Source organism: Dysidea avara, chromosome 8 (genome assembly GCF_963678975.1).
Source record: "Dysidea avara chromosome 8, odDysAvar1.4, whole genome shotgun sequence".
NCBI classification, from domain to species: domain Eukaryota; kingdom Metazoa; phylum Porifera; class Demospongiae; order Dictyoceratida; family Dysideidae; genus Dysidea; species Dysidea avara.
This window is the reverse complement of record NC_089279.1, coordinates 23693939-23712742: the sequence shown is the minus strand read 5'-3', so window position 1 is coordinate 23712742 and position 18804 is coordinate 23693939. Positions and strand designations below refer to the sequence as shown.

The following is an 18804-nucleotide window of genomic DNA, read 5'->3' as shown; positions in this document are numbered from 1 at the left end:
ATTTATTTTGCACGCTATTTGTCGTTCCAACATTAACCTTCTTTAACTTGTTTAAAGGTCATATCACAAGACTATTTACTTGATAGATCCATCTGTTAGACAATTCTGAAAGCAGATAATACACACACAGGCCACCTGAAGTATTGTGAGTCAAAACTGCCACTAGATACTGTAAGCACATGTTAATGAATACTATTAACGTGGTAGGTAGCATGTTAAATTTGGTAAAGATAGCCACACACAAAGCTGTAAGAGAGATAGAACTGCATAACTGTAAAATCAACCCCCCCCCCCCCCTTTCACAACACTTCAAGACATAAATAACTGATAGCATCTGTGATATTTGTACATATTTACATATTCACATTATTGCGTATTTGAATTAAATATATAGTGAATACATGTCTAGGTCAGAATTGGCTGTGCGACCTTCTTTGGCTAATAGTTCTGTTATCTCCTTCTTAAGCTCTCCAAATGTTGGACGTCTTTCTTTCCTCAACAACCAACACTGCTCCATTATATGATAACTACAGACAATACAACACACTAAGTAATTAATAATTCATCAATTAATTTGCCTACATCTCATCACTGCATTGATTAGGCTGTTCCAAACGTTTACCACTACTTAAGTATGTCGGCAAGGTAGCATTGGGTACTCCCTATAGCATTGAAACTTGAAAAGTATATTTCACTTGTATTATGTACTGCAAACCTTGTAAGGTATTTTTCCCAATGAGAATATCTCCCACAAGACAACACCATAACTCCACACTAAAATTAACATACATTCTATTTCAAGTCTGATATATTAAATTTACAAAGTAACTTTAAAAGTAGACTAACTCCATGGAGTTCAGCCTTATGCAAAGCAATATATACAAAGCAAACTTAAATACACAATGGCATAATAATTTACCATCACTAAAAGTGGAGAACTTTCGATATTCAATAGACTCCAGAGCCATCCATTTAACAGGAAGTTTGGCCACATTACTGAGTTTGTAATAAGTGTCCTCCTTAGCCAAAATTCTGGATAACCCAAAATCACTAATCTTGGCATGTAGTTTCTCATCAACCAATATATTCCTATAAACAACATAACATCAAGTGTGTTTTCTTTACACATGCAGTCACCTAGCAGCTAAATCCCTGTGAATAAAGAATCTTACAGCTAGATATTCCATTCCACTGGCAATCTAAAGATCATGCAATGATTCAGGACAATTAGTTTAACCACTGGACACATACTTGTACTGCAATATCCAGCTTATCACCATTAGATATTGGAGATCCTGCATTTCTATAAGACAACAAGTCCAGATTGCTTATGGAAAACTGGTAGCTTACTTGGAGAGGAATGACCGCAGGTCTCCATTCTTCATGAATGGTGTGACCACTAACATTGGTTCACCCACAGTCACAACTCCCAACAGAGCTAGTACATTAGGGTGGCTGAACTGTGCCAACATGTGTGCTTCTCCAAGGAAGTTCTTTTTGTCATCCTCTGAAGCACCTTCTGTGTGTACAAACAAACAGCAACTTCATAGTAATACTTATGATGTACAATACAGATGGTCACCCTTATATTAAATATCATACGTATTTACAAAATCAATATTTTGATCCTGGCCAAAACCAGCCAACACCTTAGAGTAAGAATATTAGTTTATACCTCAGCTGTTCCCCAAACTATACTATAGGGCTGGTTGTTAATAACCATGTTTTAGTGTGGTGTAACAAACTTAAGCAGCGACTTGTAGGATCTGTCTTGATGGGAGGCAGTACATGGTACACAAGTGGATGCCAGTCAAATGTTCCTTGTATTGATTATGGCCAGCACAGAGCTACAATTTCTTGTCTAGCCTTCAATAGATCATCACCCTATTCATTTTGATGATGCGTATACCTGGTGTTTTTGTCTAATTTCCTGTATACAGATGTAGTTAAATGATCACCTTCTAAGACCTATATGTTAGAGTATGCACTATGTGTGTGAGATGATGAGATCCCTAACTCGTTAAAGACATTATTAATGCTTCAGAGATGCATATAAGAGAATAAATTAAACCTTGAAACTAGTGAATAGTATTTGGATAGGCTTTCTTATATTAGACTGACCTTTTAACATTTTGACAGCAACCACTGTGTTTGTCTCTCCACTCATAATACCAGATGCCAAGCCTTTCATCACCCTGTGTATTATGAAAATGTATAATTTTCACAAGATGGATGACTGTGTACCTTCCATATTCTCCTTTTCCTAACTGTTCTAAAAGTGTCACTCTGTTCCTTGCCATTTCCTTTGATTTTAATGGAGTCTTTTCATCAACAACCTGCAGTATGCATATTGTATCATGTATGCTCCTGGCTATGCATTGACTACTTACAAAATAATGTGCGCTCATCTTTTCATAGAGAGCTTCATTATCGTAGTCTTCTGGTGTAGCCATTCTACTTGGCTCAGTAGTTTTTGTAATTGTGCTAGCTGCAATTGTATTTGCAGATATCTCCAGGTATCTGGCTCTCTGCTCCTCATATCTGTTATGGCTTTGTGCTTGAACATCTGTGTACATGTTTTCTGTGCAAAAAAACACAAGTGATGGCTGGATGCTTAGTGAAGAATGTGATGAATACTGCAAGCAAGCTGTAGTTTAACTAACCATTACAAATCCATTTCAGTTATTGGAAATTCACTAAGTTTTCTGAGTACACATGTACATACTAAATGTTTAATTAAGCTTTAGTGTTTAAAAACATGCTATATTGCATCAACTGCAAATTGAAACAAGTGACATAAGAAGGAGAAGTTACAGGAAGGTCATAGACATGTACTGTAAGTACCAGTTGTACAGCAAAAATATTGCAGCATAAAATATAAAATCAGTACAAACAGAATTAAAAATACAAAGAGAAATAAAAAAAAATACATTTCACATGGCAAGTGTATAGTACTGCAGAACTAACCAACAAAGGGGGATGGCTCTTTTTCTGCAAATTTCCTCTCCAACGTTTCACTATCTGCATTTCTATATTATATATAAAGCAGCATATTTTAATCCATACAAAAACAGCTAAGCTGTACAAAAAGACAACCCTGGGTGTGTGCATTATTAAAATTGATTTGTATTAACATCATTCCAGTCATTTATTGGCCAACACATCTGATTTTTGAAGGCCGTACTAGAATTTACATTAGTATAAGGTAAAAATAAAGTGAGCCAAGCAGCAATAACAGCAGTTCAGTAGTAAAGGCTTGGGAGTTAAGTCCCTGGTTTGAAATATGGACAATTTTTTCAACATTCTTTATTACTCCTTGGTGGCTGTTCTATTAAAGCACTTGACCCCTGCAATTATATACCAAGTTGGTTTTTCCCAGTAACTCTGTATAGTTGTCACTGTAAATTTATTATAAAAGGTTTTGAACTATGATGATTAATCTATATAGAGACCAATTTTCAAGTAATTCCCTTATGCAATTTACCCTACAGGCATGATGAAAATTGATCTTTTGTATGCAAATAATTAATATTCTGTAAATGTTTATCAGATATGCTCCAGACTTGGTACACAAAATCACCTCAATGTACACCAAATTTCACAGTAATTGAATTTGCATTAATTTATGTTTTATACTGTTTTTGTAAAGTGTGCAAAAAGACAACAAAAAAATTAGACTCCAGACAAAAAGAAAAAAAACAACAACAACAACAGCGGAAAAAGAAAACAAAGAAATTAAGCTTAACTTTGAAGGCTTGTTTTTCATGAGGACACTAATAGTCAGTTCGTGTATGTTCATCTTAGCCCCCACCAAAAACACTATGAACATGTGTTCACTTCCAATGTAACAAGCCAAGTTTATGTTGTAAACATGTTCGTGTACCTGAATCATCCATACTAAATGTATGGATACATTTAAAGCTTCATAACTCACTTGTTCTTGTTTCTATCAAAGCGCTTTTTTTGATATACAGTGTTTTTTGATATGTAACAGTTCTGGAATTTAAAGGGCTTCACAGCACCACGAGCTGTTTGGGCAACTGTGAACAAGAGTTAACAAGGGCTCAGGTGAACTCAAATTGACTTTAGGTGAATTTGCTTAAATTTGGTAATGTGGGGTGGAGACTATAATATAACATTGTGTGCTTTTAATAAGGGACCATGGAGCTATGCATGCATGAAAATCATGTTTTCTTTCATCCTGTCAATATACCCATGGTGTGGTGCACTGGCCACACAACACACTATATCAAGTGTCTTGATGTAACACTTACAACAAGTATGGATGTATGCAACTTACTCTACAAAACTGGGATTTGTCATTACCACAACAGAAGTAACCTTTTTGCTGTAAAGTACAAACGCAGACAAATAAAAAGTTTGTTTATATTCATCACAATCACTCACAAGCCAGCACTTTGAATAGATTTATTGTTCTTCTTCATCATCGTCTTTGTGGACACTGATCTGCAGTTATTGTAATAAGGACAGCAGCATGAAAGACGACGCATTGTCTCACATAGTTGCCTTCCTATGTTTCTTTCTCTTACACACCACACATAAAGCACAAATAATTATGAGAAGTAGCAGAACAACAGCTCCTGCTGCTGCCGCAGCAATGATGATAATCATTGTTGTTGAATCTCCATCACCACCACTGGCTACAGATACACGCATTTTAGATTAACATAATCGGCAACTATATTGCTTACTAGAAGCAGTAGGTGCAGGTGTAGCAGACACAGTAGTGATTAACAATGTTGTAGTCACTATTCCAGTAGTGGAAGTGGTTACAGTAATAGTAGTGGTGCCATTGATATTGTTAACTGTGGTAAAACACAGAGGAATAGTACATAGTTGAGTGAAGATATGTTCTCATCTCACCAAGAGGAGAGGTATTAATGATAATGTTGGTTGGTGGTCCCAGTTGAAAGCCCCCAATATAAGGGGATACAGTGACATCATATTGAGTACCTTCCTCAAGGTTAGTAACGTTAGCAGAAGACACATCACCTGTTACATTGACTGAACCACTAACAGCCACTCTTTTCACACCAACGGGCTAAACAAAATAATTATGACAATAACATTATGTGTAATTGTAACTGATGTTATAAATGTGTTTACCTGATAGAAAATGTAAAATCCAGCCACTGGGTTAGAGTTACCCCGAGTATCTGTTACTGTAGTAAGTGGTGTCCAACTGATCACAACCCATGTGCTGGATATTTGGGAAGAATCAGGAGTAGTCACAGATGTTCCATTTTGAAATGCTACAATGATGCATGCACATAGCAATACAATAAATAAAATTGGAAATTCAGTTTGGTTCCTAACCATAACAACCATCATCTTGAGCATTTCCAAGACTTCGGTCACACTGACAGTCTCTGAGAGAAGTACTGGATATGAGTGAAGAAGAATCCTTGGGACAGTGTGTGCATGTAATATTTGCAACTGTATCTTTATAATGGTCTGCTTTACAAGCTAAAGAAACTAGTAGTAACAGTTGTTAATAGAAATTAATCACTCACGAGAGCATATATTTTGCAAGGATGCCACCACTTCATGACCAATATCACAAGCACATGTAACAGCTCCTACAAGACTATACATATGCCCTGAACATGTCACACAAGGTCCATTCCCTGTGTTGGGTTTGAAGGTGCCTTCATTGCAAGCTAAATACAAGGAGGGCTGAACGCTAAGAACCACAGAACCTTAGTGACTTACGAACACACATTCCATTTGATGATGCAGTGTAACCAGGAATACATTCACAGCTGCTAGCAGTAAAGCCTCCATTATTGCCAGTATCCATAGGACATGACTGACATCCAGTCCCATTAAAACCACCAAACATGTTGGAGCCACAGTCTGTTATTTAACATCATGTGTTATTAGTAAATAACTTACAGTGCATATGTATGTGTGTACTATGTATGTATGCATATATGTATGTACATATGTACATGTGCGCAAATATGTGTGTGCGTGTGTGTGTGTGGGTGCGTGTGCGTGTGTAGGTATGTATGTGTGTATGCTGTGCTTACTAAGAATTGATAGTACAACAGGTTCACTATCCACAGTGAACACATCATTGTTATGGTGCTCATCAATTGTAAATCTTGTTCGAACTTCCAAGCTAAACGGATTATTGTTGAAAGGAAGACTGATTGTGATATTGCTACAGTAGTGGGAGAAGTAGTATATATAATAAGAAGGGAGCTGACCAGAATATAGAATCTGTGGCTTAACAGCCCCCCAGGCCACTTTAGCTTTTATCATGATGTCACCAGAATTAATTTATAGGTGAAATTGAAACATTTCAACTTAAACACCAACTTATCTACCCATTAACAGCAGTCAATAAAAAGCCGTACATGTTCTGGCAAAGTTTTAAGTGATACTGGCTACATTTTTGTAGGGTTTATGAGTATGCAGCATTTATAAGCAGCATTTGGACATATGGAAACACTTGGTACAGTGAGCTAAACATAGAGACAAGTAGCTCAATTAAAATACTACTAAGAACATATTCATATGAAGTGCTTTGACTGCTCTATTAGAGTATCTGAATGTTCCATTGGAGTATATCAATCTGTTTGCATAGTTTCCATGAAGGATAATTTCAACATGATATTATTCAGGAGCTTTACCCTCCCCCCCCCCCTCTTTCCAATTGCTGTGCACAAAAAAAAGCATGCATGGTTCTGTTACCTCACAGTTAGAATTTAGAATGCTAGCTATGCAGATTTTACATTCTTAACATAATTAATGAAATCACTTTAAAGTAAGCATTTGATGCCTCATTAAGCTGTGAAGCTTCTGATGTATAGTAAACTGAAATATTTGATTTCTATTACAAACTACAACTACACTAACATGCACAGTATGTAAATATTATAAGTTTACTTCCCGAACAACTGCCTACCTCATTTGTGCCGATATGTTAGCAACTTCTACATTAACACCATCACCACCAGTAATCCTCAGTCGATATTCTTGTATAGTAGTTTCAGAGGTTATTTGGTCAGGTGGTATTATGGATATGTCTAAATCTTGTCCATTGCTTGTTGGTGACGCTACTATTGTTGCTTCATAACCAAGTGATTCTGTGGAATACAGTAGTTTTCATGTGATTTTCACATATAATATGTATGTGAGGAGTGAGGGTGGATGTATGCACACACAAATGACACCTTTTTTCTTAAAAACAATTAATCTTTAAAGAATTAAAGTAAGCACTGCACCTGTACAATTTTCACCAGTGAACAAGCCATCATAACAGTCACACTGACAAGAGGAATTAATTCTACCTCCAAAACACACTTCATTTCCTCCTGTTAAAACAACACCATTATCACACACACACACACACACACACACACACACACACACACACACACACACACACACACACACACACACACACACACACACACACACACACACACACACACACACACACACACACACACATACACACACACACACACACACTAACTACTACAGTAGATTACTGACCAATAGTGACAGTAGAGCAGTCACACGTGAGAGTGTCAGTATCACAACTGCCATTATATGGACATGGAGGATTACAGTATACTATAGAGTTAAAACATGTGCAACACATTATTATGTTAGAATTGTACAAGCTCACCAGCTTCACATTGACCACCGGTGAAGCCATCCTGACACATACAGACATCATCGTTAATACAAATTCCACCATTCCGACAGTTTGGGCTGCACACTGGACCCACTGAAATATATAAACATTTAGTAAGTATAATTCCAAATTTATGCAATTACTGACAACTTTGAATAGATATTAAGTTGCTTTCTTCTGTTGCTGAAGGATATACAGCAATCACTTGGAATGTGTAAAGTGTATTGAAAGATAGACCACTAAAGATGTAACTGTTAGCATCCAGTGTAACTGTTTCCACAACAGGTGAATCAACTAGTCTAGCTATGACACTATGTTTATGAATAGAATAAGAAACGGCGCACACAACCAATAACTTACTTGTAATTCATTATGTCTGTTATAAAATAAGATGGTGGATCCCAGAACAGGCGTACTGCAGTATTGTTTATCATGTAGTGATATGCTCTTGGAGCAACTGAATTGATAAAATGCACATTTAGTAGCTATATCATTCTAGAGATTAGAATCCTTACCATCAATGTTGATGTTTTGAACAGTCTGTGGTCCTTCACCAGCAGAATTTACTGCAGTTACTCTCACTGTTAATGGTGAGTTGTTCCTAATATTGACCTCAGCAATATTATTGGTAGCTCCTTGTAACTCGTCTGGGTCAGTATCATCAGTGTACAAATAGTAACCAACAATTGGTCCATTGGAATAATACACTATACTCCATTGAAACACTGCTAGTTGAGATGTTGTATTGTATGAAACTAATATGATACTGGCTGGTCTGTTACTAGGAGGAGCTATAAGAACAAACAATGGCAAGTATAAATGATGTGATACAAGACACACTACATACAATTTACTAAAGTGGTAAATGTTGCAGGCGGTGATCTTGTTTTTTGACCACCAGAAAATGTAGCAATCAACACTGCAGTATATTCTATTCCTGGTTGTAACAGAGTATAATTCAAGGAGGTTGTTAATGTTAAAGATTCAACAAATACTGGACGTCGACTGGTGGTCATCATTACAGGGTTTGCAATCAAGGGATCCAAATAAGCTAACCTGTAAAGAAAGAAACACCCTCAACAAATCTGAACAAAATGTTATCTTTCTTACTGTATTTCATATCCTGTAAGCAATGGAGAAATTCGAGATGTTAGTATTGGTGCAGGTCTTGACCACTCCAATAGCACGGACACACTTGTGGGGGAAGTAGCAGTGAAGTTGAATATTGGATTAACTAAATATGATAGCGGGGTATGTACTGTACAAGAACTATATATGAATTCATGACCAAAATAATATCACATACACACCACACACACACATATATGTGCTTACACATATGCATGCACTATTAACACACATCATCCAAACACACGGTAGTGTGTCGTTCGGCCAAGAAAGCAGGCACGCCACACAGTACAGGAAGAAAGAAAACAGCATATTCACGTGTGCATATAGCTCCATGGCCCCTTCTCCATTTTTGCATTATAGCTGTCTGCCAGGTAGGGTAGGCCACATGGCAAATTTGACTAAATTCGCAACAGTCATTAGCGAGATATTGGCAGTCAAAGTTTCAATTTTATAATTTCTTCGTATTTTCTTCTTTTAAGTTGTAGGGGGGCTACGGAGGCTTCGATTTATTTTTTCACACTTTTATATTTCAATTGCCTTGATCTTTGGCTAAAATGAAGAGCATATAAAGTTGAATTCACATACCAAATGTGCTGTGAATCTCCAAGGAGTTATGAGCGTTTATTCACACAAAAAGATCAAATTTCTGTCACGGCTGCAGGGTAAACCGAGTATGGGAATAACTTGAAATTTGGTGTGTACAAGGCTGATCATCATGCCAGTGCCTTTTGAAAAGCAGTAGAGTTACAGCTACAAAAAGAAGTGTAAAATTTTGGGATCAGGATACTCTAATAGAGCAGTCACCAAGGGGTAAAAAGGTGCACAAAAATATCGGGGGGAAATTTAGCTACCAGAGCTTAAACCAGGGACCTCCATACCTTATACCTGCATCCTTAACCACTGAACCACTGCTATCTTACCTCTCTTAATTTCTGCTTTATAAATGAAAATTCTATAATTTAAATCTGCTTATAAATAAACATTTTGTAATTTCATAGATTTACCAATAGAAGTACTAGATTGTTGTCTATTAGAAGTCCTTCAAAAAATGTGCAGAATATTATTACCAAATATTCGGGTTATTTTGTACCAATGGAAATTCTAGAACATTCTATGTATGTTCTATTAGAATTCCTTTTAAAATGTGCACTCTATTAGATTACTACAATAATATTACCAAATATTGAAGTAAAGCATGTAATACAATAATATAAGTATAGAAAAGAAGAAATGTGAGTAAAAAACCCCCTAAAGTCAGAGGTTTTGGGGCCTTATAAAGTACCAAAAGAAGTGAAATCCACACAAAAACAAGCTGTGAAAAAATGGTGCAGCTTTAGGTGAAAAAAGTTGTGAAATCAAAGGTGGTGGCCAAGAAATGGCTGTAATGATGTTAATGTTAATAAATTTATCTAATAGTGGTGTGCATAGTTAAAATTTATTGGCATCATTGCAGCCATTTCTTGGCTGCCACCTTTGATTTCACAACTTTTTCACCAAGGTCGCATCATTTTTTCACAGCTTGGCTGTTTTTGTGTGAATTATACATATATACATGCACCACATAAATACACACACAGAGTACACTAGCTGTACATATGCCTAACCACCTGTATGAAATTCAACTCGAGAGCTATCAAGAACAACAGATGATGGATAAGTGGATTGTATTATTACATTTCCTAGAGTTCCAGAAGTTATTCGTGTTTCACAGTAAGTTTGTGGTGGTGGAGTTGGTGATAAATTCATTACTACTGGATCACCATTAATTCTGTGCATCAACAAAATACAAATGACAGTGAACACAATGTACCAAAACATTTACCTGATGGTGAAACTAGATGGCATAGTCCTTGTTGCAGGATACCATGTGAAACATGCTGATGTGTCAGTGACATCGGTTACAGTAATATTGTCAATTACACCTATAGAAATGTCACAATAACACAGTTGATTAAGAGATTATAAATGAAAGTTTGTTGAGTGATATAAGTTATTAAGCTCTCACGACCCCTAATTAAGTGTACTGGGGTTGACAGAGCTACAGCATTTACTTTACCAAACATTTTATGTTTTAAAAGTAATAAGGTTTGTTATTCATATATGTATACATACATTATTGTACACACACATTACCTGATATAAATATTCTTTGTGGTGAAGATGCTAGACTTGAGCCAAGCAGATTTACTGCCCTCACAACAACATCAACAAATTCAAATTCAGAAAGTACTGGAAAGCTCCTCTGATAAATTGTATCACTGGTGTTTTGAGTCATTGTAACATTAGTATTACTGGTAAACTCTACAGTGTAAGATTGAACATCTCCATTGGAAAAGAAAACTTTAGTCCACTCAACACGAACATTATAATCAGGAAGATACCAGGCGGCAGTAATAGTTGGTGAAACACTGGGAGCTGAAGAGAGTATAATAAATACAAACACACTAGTACTCAACTGACCATATCCTGGTAAGCTGTACTGGATAGGAGTGGACAGTACCCTTTGTCCATTGAGATGAGATGTCACAACAATAATAGTATATGTGGTATTACCAGGAAGAGAGGTAAAGAGAAATGAGTTATCAAAAGGAGAAGTATTTCCTACACGTTCAACTGGTATTATTCCTTCAGTTTGTGCTTGGCTTTCATCATAGGACAACCTAGTGTAAGTATATTATGTACAAGTTAAATAGGGAATGTTACGCAGTCTCTTGCCTTATTGAATAGCCTGTGACATTAACTGACAACAGCTGCCATGAAACGTATAGTTCACCATCACCACCACTTTGATTTATTGTAATTTCTGTTACAGTTTGAAGGACTGCAGGAAATACATTAATTGAACATATTTATATTGTATATTTTATATGTGTATGTGTATGTGTGTACACACGTAGTATAGTGAGTTGCACAGCCAAGAATAGAGGATATGTGCTAACTTTATTACCGAAAACATTCTAATGAAAACGTGATGTTTTCTTACGTCAATATATTGTAGGTATGCATAGAAAGTGCGAACCACCGAAACTAGACCAGTTACGCGAGTTTCTCCAGAGCGATAGATTCCTTTACGTGTATAACAGAGTAACTGGAAGGAGGAGCCCCATCCGTAGTTCATGTGGCGAGTTATAGTCCGAGCCGCATTTGCTACCCGTACTTTTGTATGGGATTCATGATAGTCATTCACCATCAAAAATTCTTGGGCACGCCACAAATCTTGTTATATTGATCATTTTTTGTTCAAATTATTGATGTTACATAATAGCGCATATCCTCTATTACAAAAAGTGCATGCCTCACAAAAATAGCATGACCAATGGCCACAACTGTGAGTCATTTACATGTACCAATGGTTTTGCAATCCTCACTGTGATTCACATGATATTTACAATTTTAACTCCTGAGCTCATGGGCATATGACAAGCTTTCATATGCTATAGTTAATTGTTTGCATACAATTATATCACTAGCATACGTATATAGCTAAATTTTCCAAACTATGCAAGCTACAATATAATTGTGGCGACTTATTATGATTACTATCTGCATGTTCTGGCTGAATCATCTTGAAGTGTTGCTGGTGCATTATTGGGGTGAGCCTGAGTGAGCCCCAGTATTGCCAGTTGAGCATAGTATGTGCATCAGGCTCATGAAAATTCCCTGAAGAAAGTGGAAAGTCCCACACTTGGTGGTTGACTTGGTACATGCCTCAAATGTATGAAAAATTTCCTGAAGAAAATGACTGATATGGAAAGAGGAGAGATTAAGGAGAAGATGACAGGCTAAGAAGGGCCTAAGAAACAGGTGAAAGTCCAGTCCAAAATATATTTTATAATGGTGCTCTATATAGATTGGCTGGGTGTAGGGAGTATGACAGAGCTAGGTATGCTGTGATGACCACTGAAGAACGAAAAGCCACACTTCAATCAGAGCATTGAACTGGAATACATTCAGTAAAATACTGTGGCAAGTAATACCTCAATTTGTTCCCAGAATAAATGCTTGACTTTATCAACACCAACCAATAGTTCTCTATCACCAGTAGAGATGTAGCTAGGTGTTATGCACCTATCATACAGTATGACAGTACTGTGTATAGTAGGGACCACAAAGGTGTGAGTGTGGCCCATGAAGAACATCACCCAAAAATCAGCCTCGCTTTCCCTGATGATGATGAAGCAGTTTTGGTTAGGTAAAAACTAAGCCCAAACGAGCCTTCAGATCGACCCGAAACACTTTTAACAAGTTGCTACAAAAGTATTATTAAATGGAATTTTCTACTGACTGACTGAGTAACAGAGTAACTGACTGACTGCTGCCTTCAGACAAGCGTAACTTGATAACGGCTAAAGCTACTGGCTTGATTTTTTCACTGTTTGATGTTGCTTCAGCCTGAGAGGTGCCTTTAGGCATACCGCAGTACATACAATGCATTCTTCATGGACTTACCAGTATCCTCCTATGTGTCTCATTCATCCTTGCTAATGGAGGTGCTTCTTGATTCATAATGCTGCTTGGTTGAACATAACCGATAACGAAGCGTAATGGATACTTCACTTTTCAGATGATAATTGATAGCTGGGATGCATGACGCCATTTCTTTCTTTCTTTTGATGCGGTATGCGTGGGTAGACCAGTCTTAATAATTTTATTTTACAAAAGAAGTTAACAAACAAGCACACAGGAATTTTCAACTAGAGTAGGGACCATAGCACATCGATAAAAAAGTACTGAAACAAGCTGGAATAGTGCATGATATTAAATCACAGTAAAGCAATAAGAAGTGTTATATCCCTACTGCGCATTTTTATTATATCTTGAGCACAGTAGGGATATAACACTTTTTATTGTTTTACTGTGATTTAATATTGTTATTGTTATTAGAGCTTTACAGTGACCAGCACTGAAGGCTGACTAAATATCGTGCACTACTCCAGCTTGTTTCAGTACTTTTTATTGATGTACTATGGTCCCTACTCTAGTTGAAAATTCCAAGTGTGTGTGTCAATATTAAGCCCCACTAACCCCTCCTGAACATCATAGGGAAATAGTGGAAAATTTTATCCGATTTGGAACATTTGACCTTTCAAAATCTGTTACACCTTGTCAGTCATTAAGTCAAGTCATTAGGTCGAAGTCCTTGTAGGTTAGGTAATCCTAAGGCTGCAGCACATGTTGCTGTCAGACCTTCAGCGCTGGTCACTGTAAAGTGTTAATAATAATAATAAAAACTTTAAGAAGTGGCTTTTCTTTAAAGGTTATATATCCCCTGTAAGAATAACCTGTTTCCCAAATTACACTGTGTGGGGGATTTGACCATTGTATAAACTACACAACACTATTTCACTATTGAGGTAATATCAACACTAGAGTCAATAAGTCCCAGCTATACCATAATGTCCAATCTTGATAATACTAGCTAGGATTCATATTGTTTTATAGCGCAATAGCTAGTATACATAGAGTACACATATACATACATACACACTACACTATACAATAACATACATACCATCTCCTGGAATAGTGAAATTATTAGTTGAGGTTACAGTTACTGATTTGAGTGCATCCACTCCACCAAATGTAGTCACATTAACTGCCAGAGTAGTTTGTGGAATGAGTGGCTGATATTGAAAAGTATGAGTTTGAGAGGAAACAATATTGGTGGAAGGATTCTTAGTGCTGTTAAAATCTCCATTATAAACAGCAACACTACAGGTGGAAAGTGACATAGCTACACACAACCATACACTTCACACGATCACCTGATCACAAATTGTTGCACTGATAGATAAGGACCATAGTTATTTTCAGCTGTGGCCATATTTGGCTGAGACCACCTGATTACATCACCAGACAGGCCCACCTCCACTTGCAGGTCTACATTAACAAATATAGATGTAGTGGAAAACCATAAGGAATGCAGTTAGGTGTAGGCTGTAACTACAAAATATGTTGTGGTTAATGAATACCTAAAGGATCATAGAGCACAATTGTCACATTGACTGAAAGTGTCTCAACAACTCCAGCAGATGAAGAGTTGGCTGTACATATAACTGTAAACTGTTGTAATCCAGTGACACTATAAGATGCTCTTGTGATTAAACCATCAGGACTTAAAACCACTCTAGAATTTATAGTATTAGTATCTGGTGCTAATGCATAGCTGAAAACTGTATCAGTTAATCTTGTGTAGTTTGTTCTTATTGTGATGACGTGTGCCCCAAGAGGTCTAAGATAGTGAGTATATGCCAAATATCCACCTTCTGGTTCAGTACCAACAAAATAAAACTCTGGTGACACTGTAATGCGAACTGTTGCTGATACTGTCTCCATTACTCCATTTCCAGTGGTATAGTTAGCATAAACAGTGAACACATAGTCACCCTCTGTTAGATCAACTGTGTTAACTGCCACTCTGCCCAACTGACTGTGCAAATAGAACTGTTCATTTATATTGTAACTGTAGTAGACAATGGAGTCTTGTTGGATAGTGATAGATATATCAATAGGGTTAGGATTAACACGCACTTCAACGATTACATGATGTCTCGGTAGGTATTTTAATACTGTCCCAGTATAGGTCTGTTGTGAGAATAATCCTGCTGTCGTCGTCTGTCCCCTCACTAGCAAATAAAATCACGGCATCACAAACGAAATAAAGGTTCTACACTGGAACCTCTTGAACCAGCTAAATTTTATACTGCTAAAAAAGTTGTGAGGTATAAAAATTGCACTAGTTGACAGTCTGTAGGGACTATACACAAACTGTCCTTTACAGAGAGTTAAATGTATACAATTCTTTCCTCAGAGGGTGCCATTGGCAAGGCTCCAGTGCTGTCACAATAGTTCACAAATTGATGATCACAAGGTGCCTACTATGCCACTCTGTGTACAGTGGGTGTTGACAACAACATAGGCCAAGTGAGTGAATACTTATTTCAATCCTCACCTGATATAAACAGTGCAGTAAAAATGATGACAGCAGCCTGTATGAAAGAATGAGTACACTTGATACGTCCATATGTCAGTGTGGCTATTGCCACCAAAGACTGCAAACAATAATCTAATACATCACATAACACATAAGCATGGTATGTATTTAGAACTTGTGTCTTCAGTGGTACTATTTAATGATTTTCTGTTTTTCATCACCACCAGTATTTTCACTGCCGCACAAATTTCCCCATTATTAAAGTTTAACCATAATTATTTGATCTGATTAGCAAAATACTGAGCATGCAATGTAGTGTGCAGTTCTGTTTGCTACACTCATACAGTAACTACCTGGTGCATTGGGTGCAGTGAACTCTCTGACATTAGCATTTGCAGAAATTTACAAGTAAGAAGTTGAACCTTGAATAGAACATACTGAACTGTCACGAGGACGGCTATATTTAGCTAGCTCCATCTGAAGTGCACCAGAATCTTGTGGTTGTCCCACTCGCACTCTACATTTGGAATTTTTTCTGATTAAAAACAGAAAGTCACCAAATAATGTATGAACCACAAACCATAATTGTTTGAATAAATGATGAGCAAATTTATACACCAAAATCGACCAAATGCACATGAGATCAATAGTTTTAGCTATGCGTAGTGCAAACGGACATTGCATTAACCATTAACAAAATCAAAAGGTCTTATTATTCCCTTCCCCCAAGTCCACTGAAGGGGGATGATATCTCACCGAAATTAATAATCCTGATTAAAAATCGACATACTCTAGTAGAATGTTGTTCAAATACCCTAATAGAGCAGTCAAAGTGCTTCATAAAAAATCTGTTCCTAAAAAGTACTATAAAAATAACAAATGTCCCCCCCCCCCCCTCCCCCCTTACAGCAGGAATCGAACCACTGACCTATTACTTTGAAAGTTGCCATACTGCCCTACCCTGTCACTAAACAGCTTTTTGTTCTGCCAAAATAGCTTTTATTTGCTTCAAATTGTAATCAATGAATTCTGAGACATCATGAAAATGACTATACAGCTCCCAGTGGGAGGCTGCTCCCGGACCCCTTGCTGTCAGAGATTCTATACTCTGGCCATTTCTCTCTCATATCAACTACTGCCTCCACCACTGTAACGGATGTATAAAGTGGTCTCACCTTCGTAAATAAGAGAATAGCTCCGCCGGCCATCAGTATCCCGCAACACGATGCACTGCGGCACTAGTACCAATAATCTGCAATAACAAACACTTTAATAATGACGCCAGTTAAAAAAATTCGCACATCTAGAATTGCTTACCGATCGCGTGGAAATTCATGAATTAGCTCAACGTGTGCCCTTTCATGATTTTTTTTTTAGTCGGGCCGGCCGGCACACAACATTCGTACTCTAGGCGGGCGGCGCTAGACTAAATAGCAGCAAATCAAAGTGGTCAACACATTTGCAGGCTCTAACCTTTTACAGGTCTAGTGGCCAGTAGCTAGTGGGACAAACAATACAGTATATGAAGTGATATGATGAATTTTTGGAACGCATGTCCTCTATTGCGGTATGACCAGAGTTGACACAGTGAAGCTTAGCTGTACTGATTATCCATGTCTGACAACGTATATAACTACTTGTGTATGGGGAATTCACTTGAATGTTAAAATAAGAATGACTATGCAACTGGATAAACTTCATTAATAGATTTTCTAGACTGTGATGTTGTTCCTAGCTATATATAGGTTAGGGCTAACTGTTTACTTGGCCGGTAACTTGCAGCCACCCAGTGGGAAGAATCTGTATGTTGTTGTGTAGTGACTTCCAACAAATCCTCCCAGTAATTCCATGTAGCACCAGAGGTAACAAGGTGGCCCGGAGTACCTGAGGCTATCTGAAGAAGTTTCACCTATGGAAGAGTACATCGATCTACACACTATATAATTGTATGTTATTATCTATGATATACCAGTTAGGCACTGAGCACAGAAGGCAGTGCCTATACCTCTAGCCTAGGAGCCTAAGCAAAAATCTTTGAGTAAAGCCTAACTAATGGGACAAACATATACAAGAAAACACAAGAGTGTATAGCTACCTTTGTGAAAACCAAGCAGCTGGACTCTTTGCTGACCAATTGTTAGTCATTTGAAATGATAAGTTCCCCACTGACAACACTCCAATCCTGACATTGTACAGCTACCTTTGTGTGTAACATTGATGAGTTGATGTTTATCCAGACTTGTTCTCAAGCTATAGGCTGCTATACAGACATCACATGGTTAAGTTACGTACATTTGACTCCTCTTAACCACACAACCCTGGTAGAACAGTTATCTGGTAAGTGCATCTAGCACAAGTCCTTGGAGTTTGTGGCTGCTGAATCCCAGACAGTCTAGTTTCCAAAGAGTTATAATTTACATTCTTGAGAAGTCTCAGGGTTGTACCCCGACATTTCCACTTTCATTGAAGGTTGGCACACCCAGTATAATTTTATGCTCCTTGGATCTCCCATGAGTCACCAAAGGTACCAAGTGCATGATTACAATGCAGGCTGTGAGTCATCATTCCTTTTGGATTCCACATATTCCAAGCAACTCTACACTGCCTTTCAATCTAGATAGTCTGATGTTGTACAGTTTGCTGTATCTCTCTGCTTTGCAATGACCATTACCAAAACTCAGGGCCAAACTTTTACCATAGACACATGGAATGCTTTATGTATCACTGTATCTCCGATTGTTGATTTGGAAGGGCCGCCAAACCAAGTAATGCAGTGTGTAATGAAGCAGCTCTATTACATATCTGCTCTACTGTTGTTTCCTGTATTATGGATCATTGGGATATGGTAAGGAATTTATCATGGTAAACAGTATCGAATGTGAACTGTTAGCATGGTCAATGTTCCGTGTATACATAGTGGACTAGCTATCTTAAAACTATTATCTATTCAGGCAAGCCAATGTTGCTATCAAATATAAAAGTTTTAAGTTGGTGCCATCAAGGGGTACTCCCTACTATTAAATATTAGTACCAGCTGTGATGATCAGTTGATTCATCGACACCTTCA

The 18804-nt window shown here is 37.3% G+C and overlaps 1 protein-coding gene across 1 annotated transcript; it reads right to left on the bottom strand.

Annotated features, from left to right (window-relative positions):
* Nucleotides 1–308: 308 nt before the first annotated feature.
* LOC136264466 (uncharacterized) lies at nucleotides 309–17050 on the bottom strand. Its single transcript, XM_066059214.1, has 40 exons — nucleotides 16913–17050; nucleotides 15756–15792; nucleotides 14776–15429; nucleotides 14569–14683; nucleotides 14316–14515; nucleotides 11519–11624; nucleotides 11264–11463; nucleotides 10937–11218; nucleotides 10626–10725; nucleotides 10411–10571; nucleotides 8783–8906; nucleotides 8520–8728; nucleotides 8188–8463; nucleotides 8033–8129; nucleotides 7820–7983; nucleotides 7664–7765; nucleotides 7528–7608; nucleotides 7254–7343; nucleotides 6935–7115; nucleotides 6054–6187; nucleotides 5734–5877; nucleotides 5535–5681; nucleotides 5338–5487; nucleotides 5128–5273; nucleotides 4885–5062; nucleotides 4713–4826; nucleotides 4520–4661; nucleotides 4408–4467; nucleotides 4301–4348; nucleotides 2968–3029; nucleotides 2391–2581; nucleotides 2245–2336; nucleotides 2122–2195; nucleotides 1351–1519; nucleotides 1252–1303; nucleotides 1138–1199; nucleotides 920–1089; nucleotides 716–774; nucleotides 583–662; nucleotides 309–527 (listed from the first exon to the last, which is right to left on the bottom strand). Exons 1-40 carry the CDS (start codon nucleotides 16943–16945, stop codon nucleotides 383–385), a joined length of 5631 nt encoding a protein of 1876 aa, XP_065915286.1. The 5' UTR covers nucleotides 16946–17050; the 3' UTR covers nucleotides 309–382.
* Nucleotides 17051–18804: the final 1754 nt, after the last annotated feature.

Coding starts and splice junctions, on each gene's coding strand:
- LOC136264466 (XM_066059214.1), bottom strand. CDS start 16,945: ATGGCCGGCGGAGCTATTCTCTTATTTACGAAG. Junction 10,572..10,625: donor CCATCTAGTTTCACCATCAG/GTAAATGTTTTG, acceptor GTTGATGCACAG/AATTAATGGTGATCCAGTAG. Junction 775..919: donor GTTCTCCACTTTTAGTGATG/GTAAATTATTAT, acceptor TGTTAATTTTAG/TGTGGAGTTATGGTGTTGTC.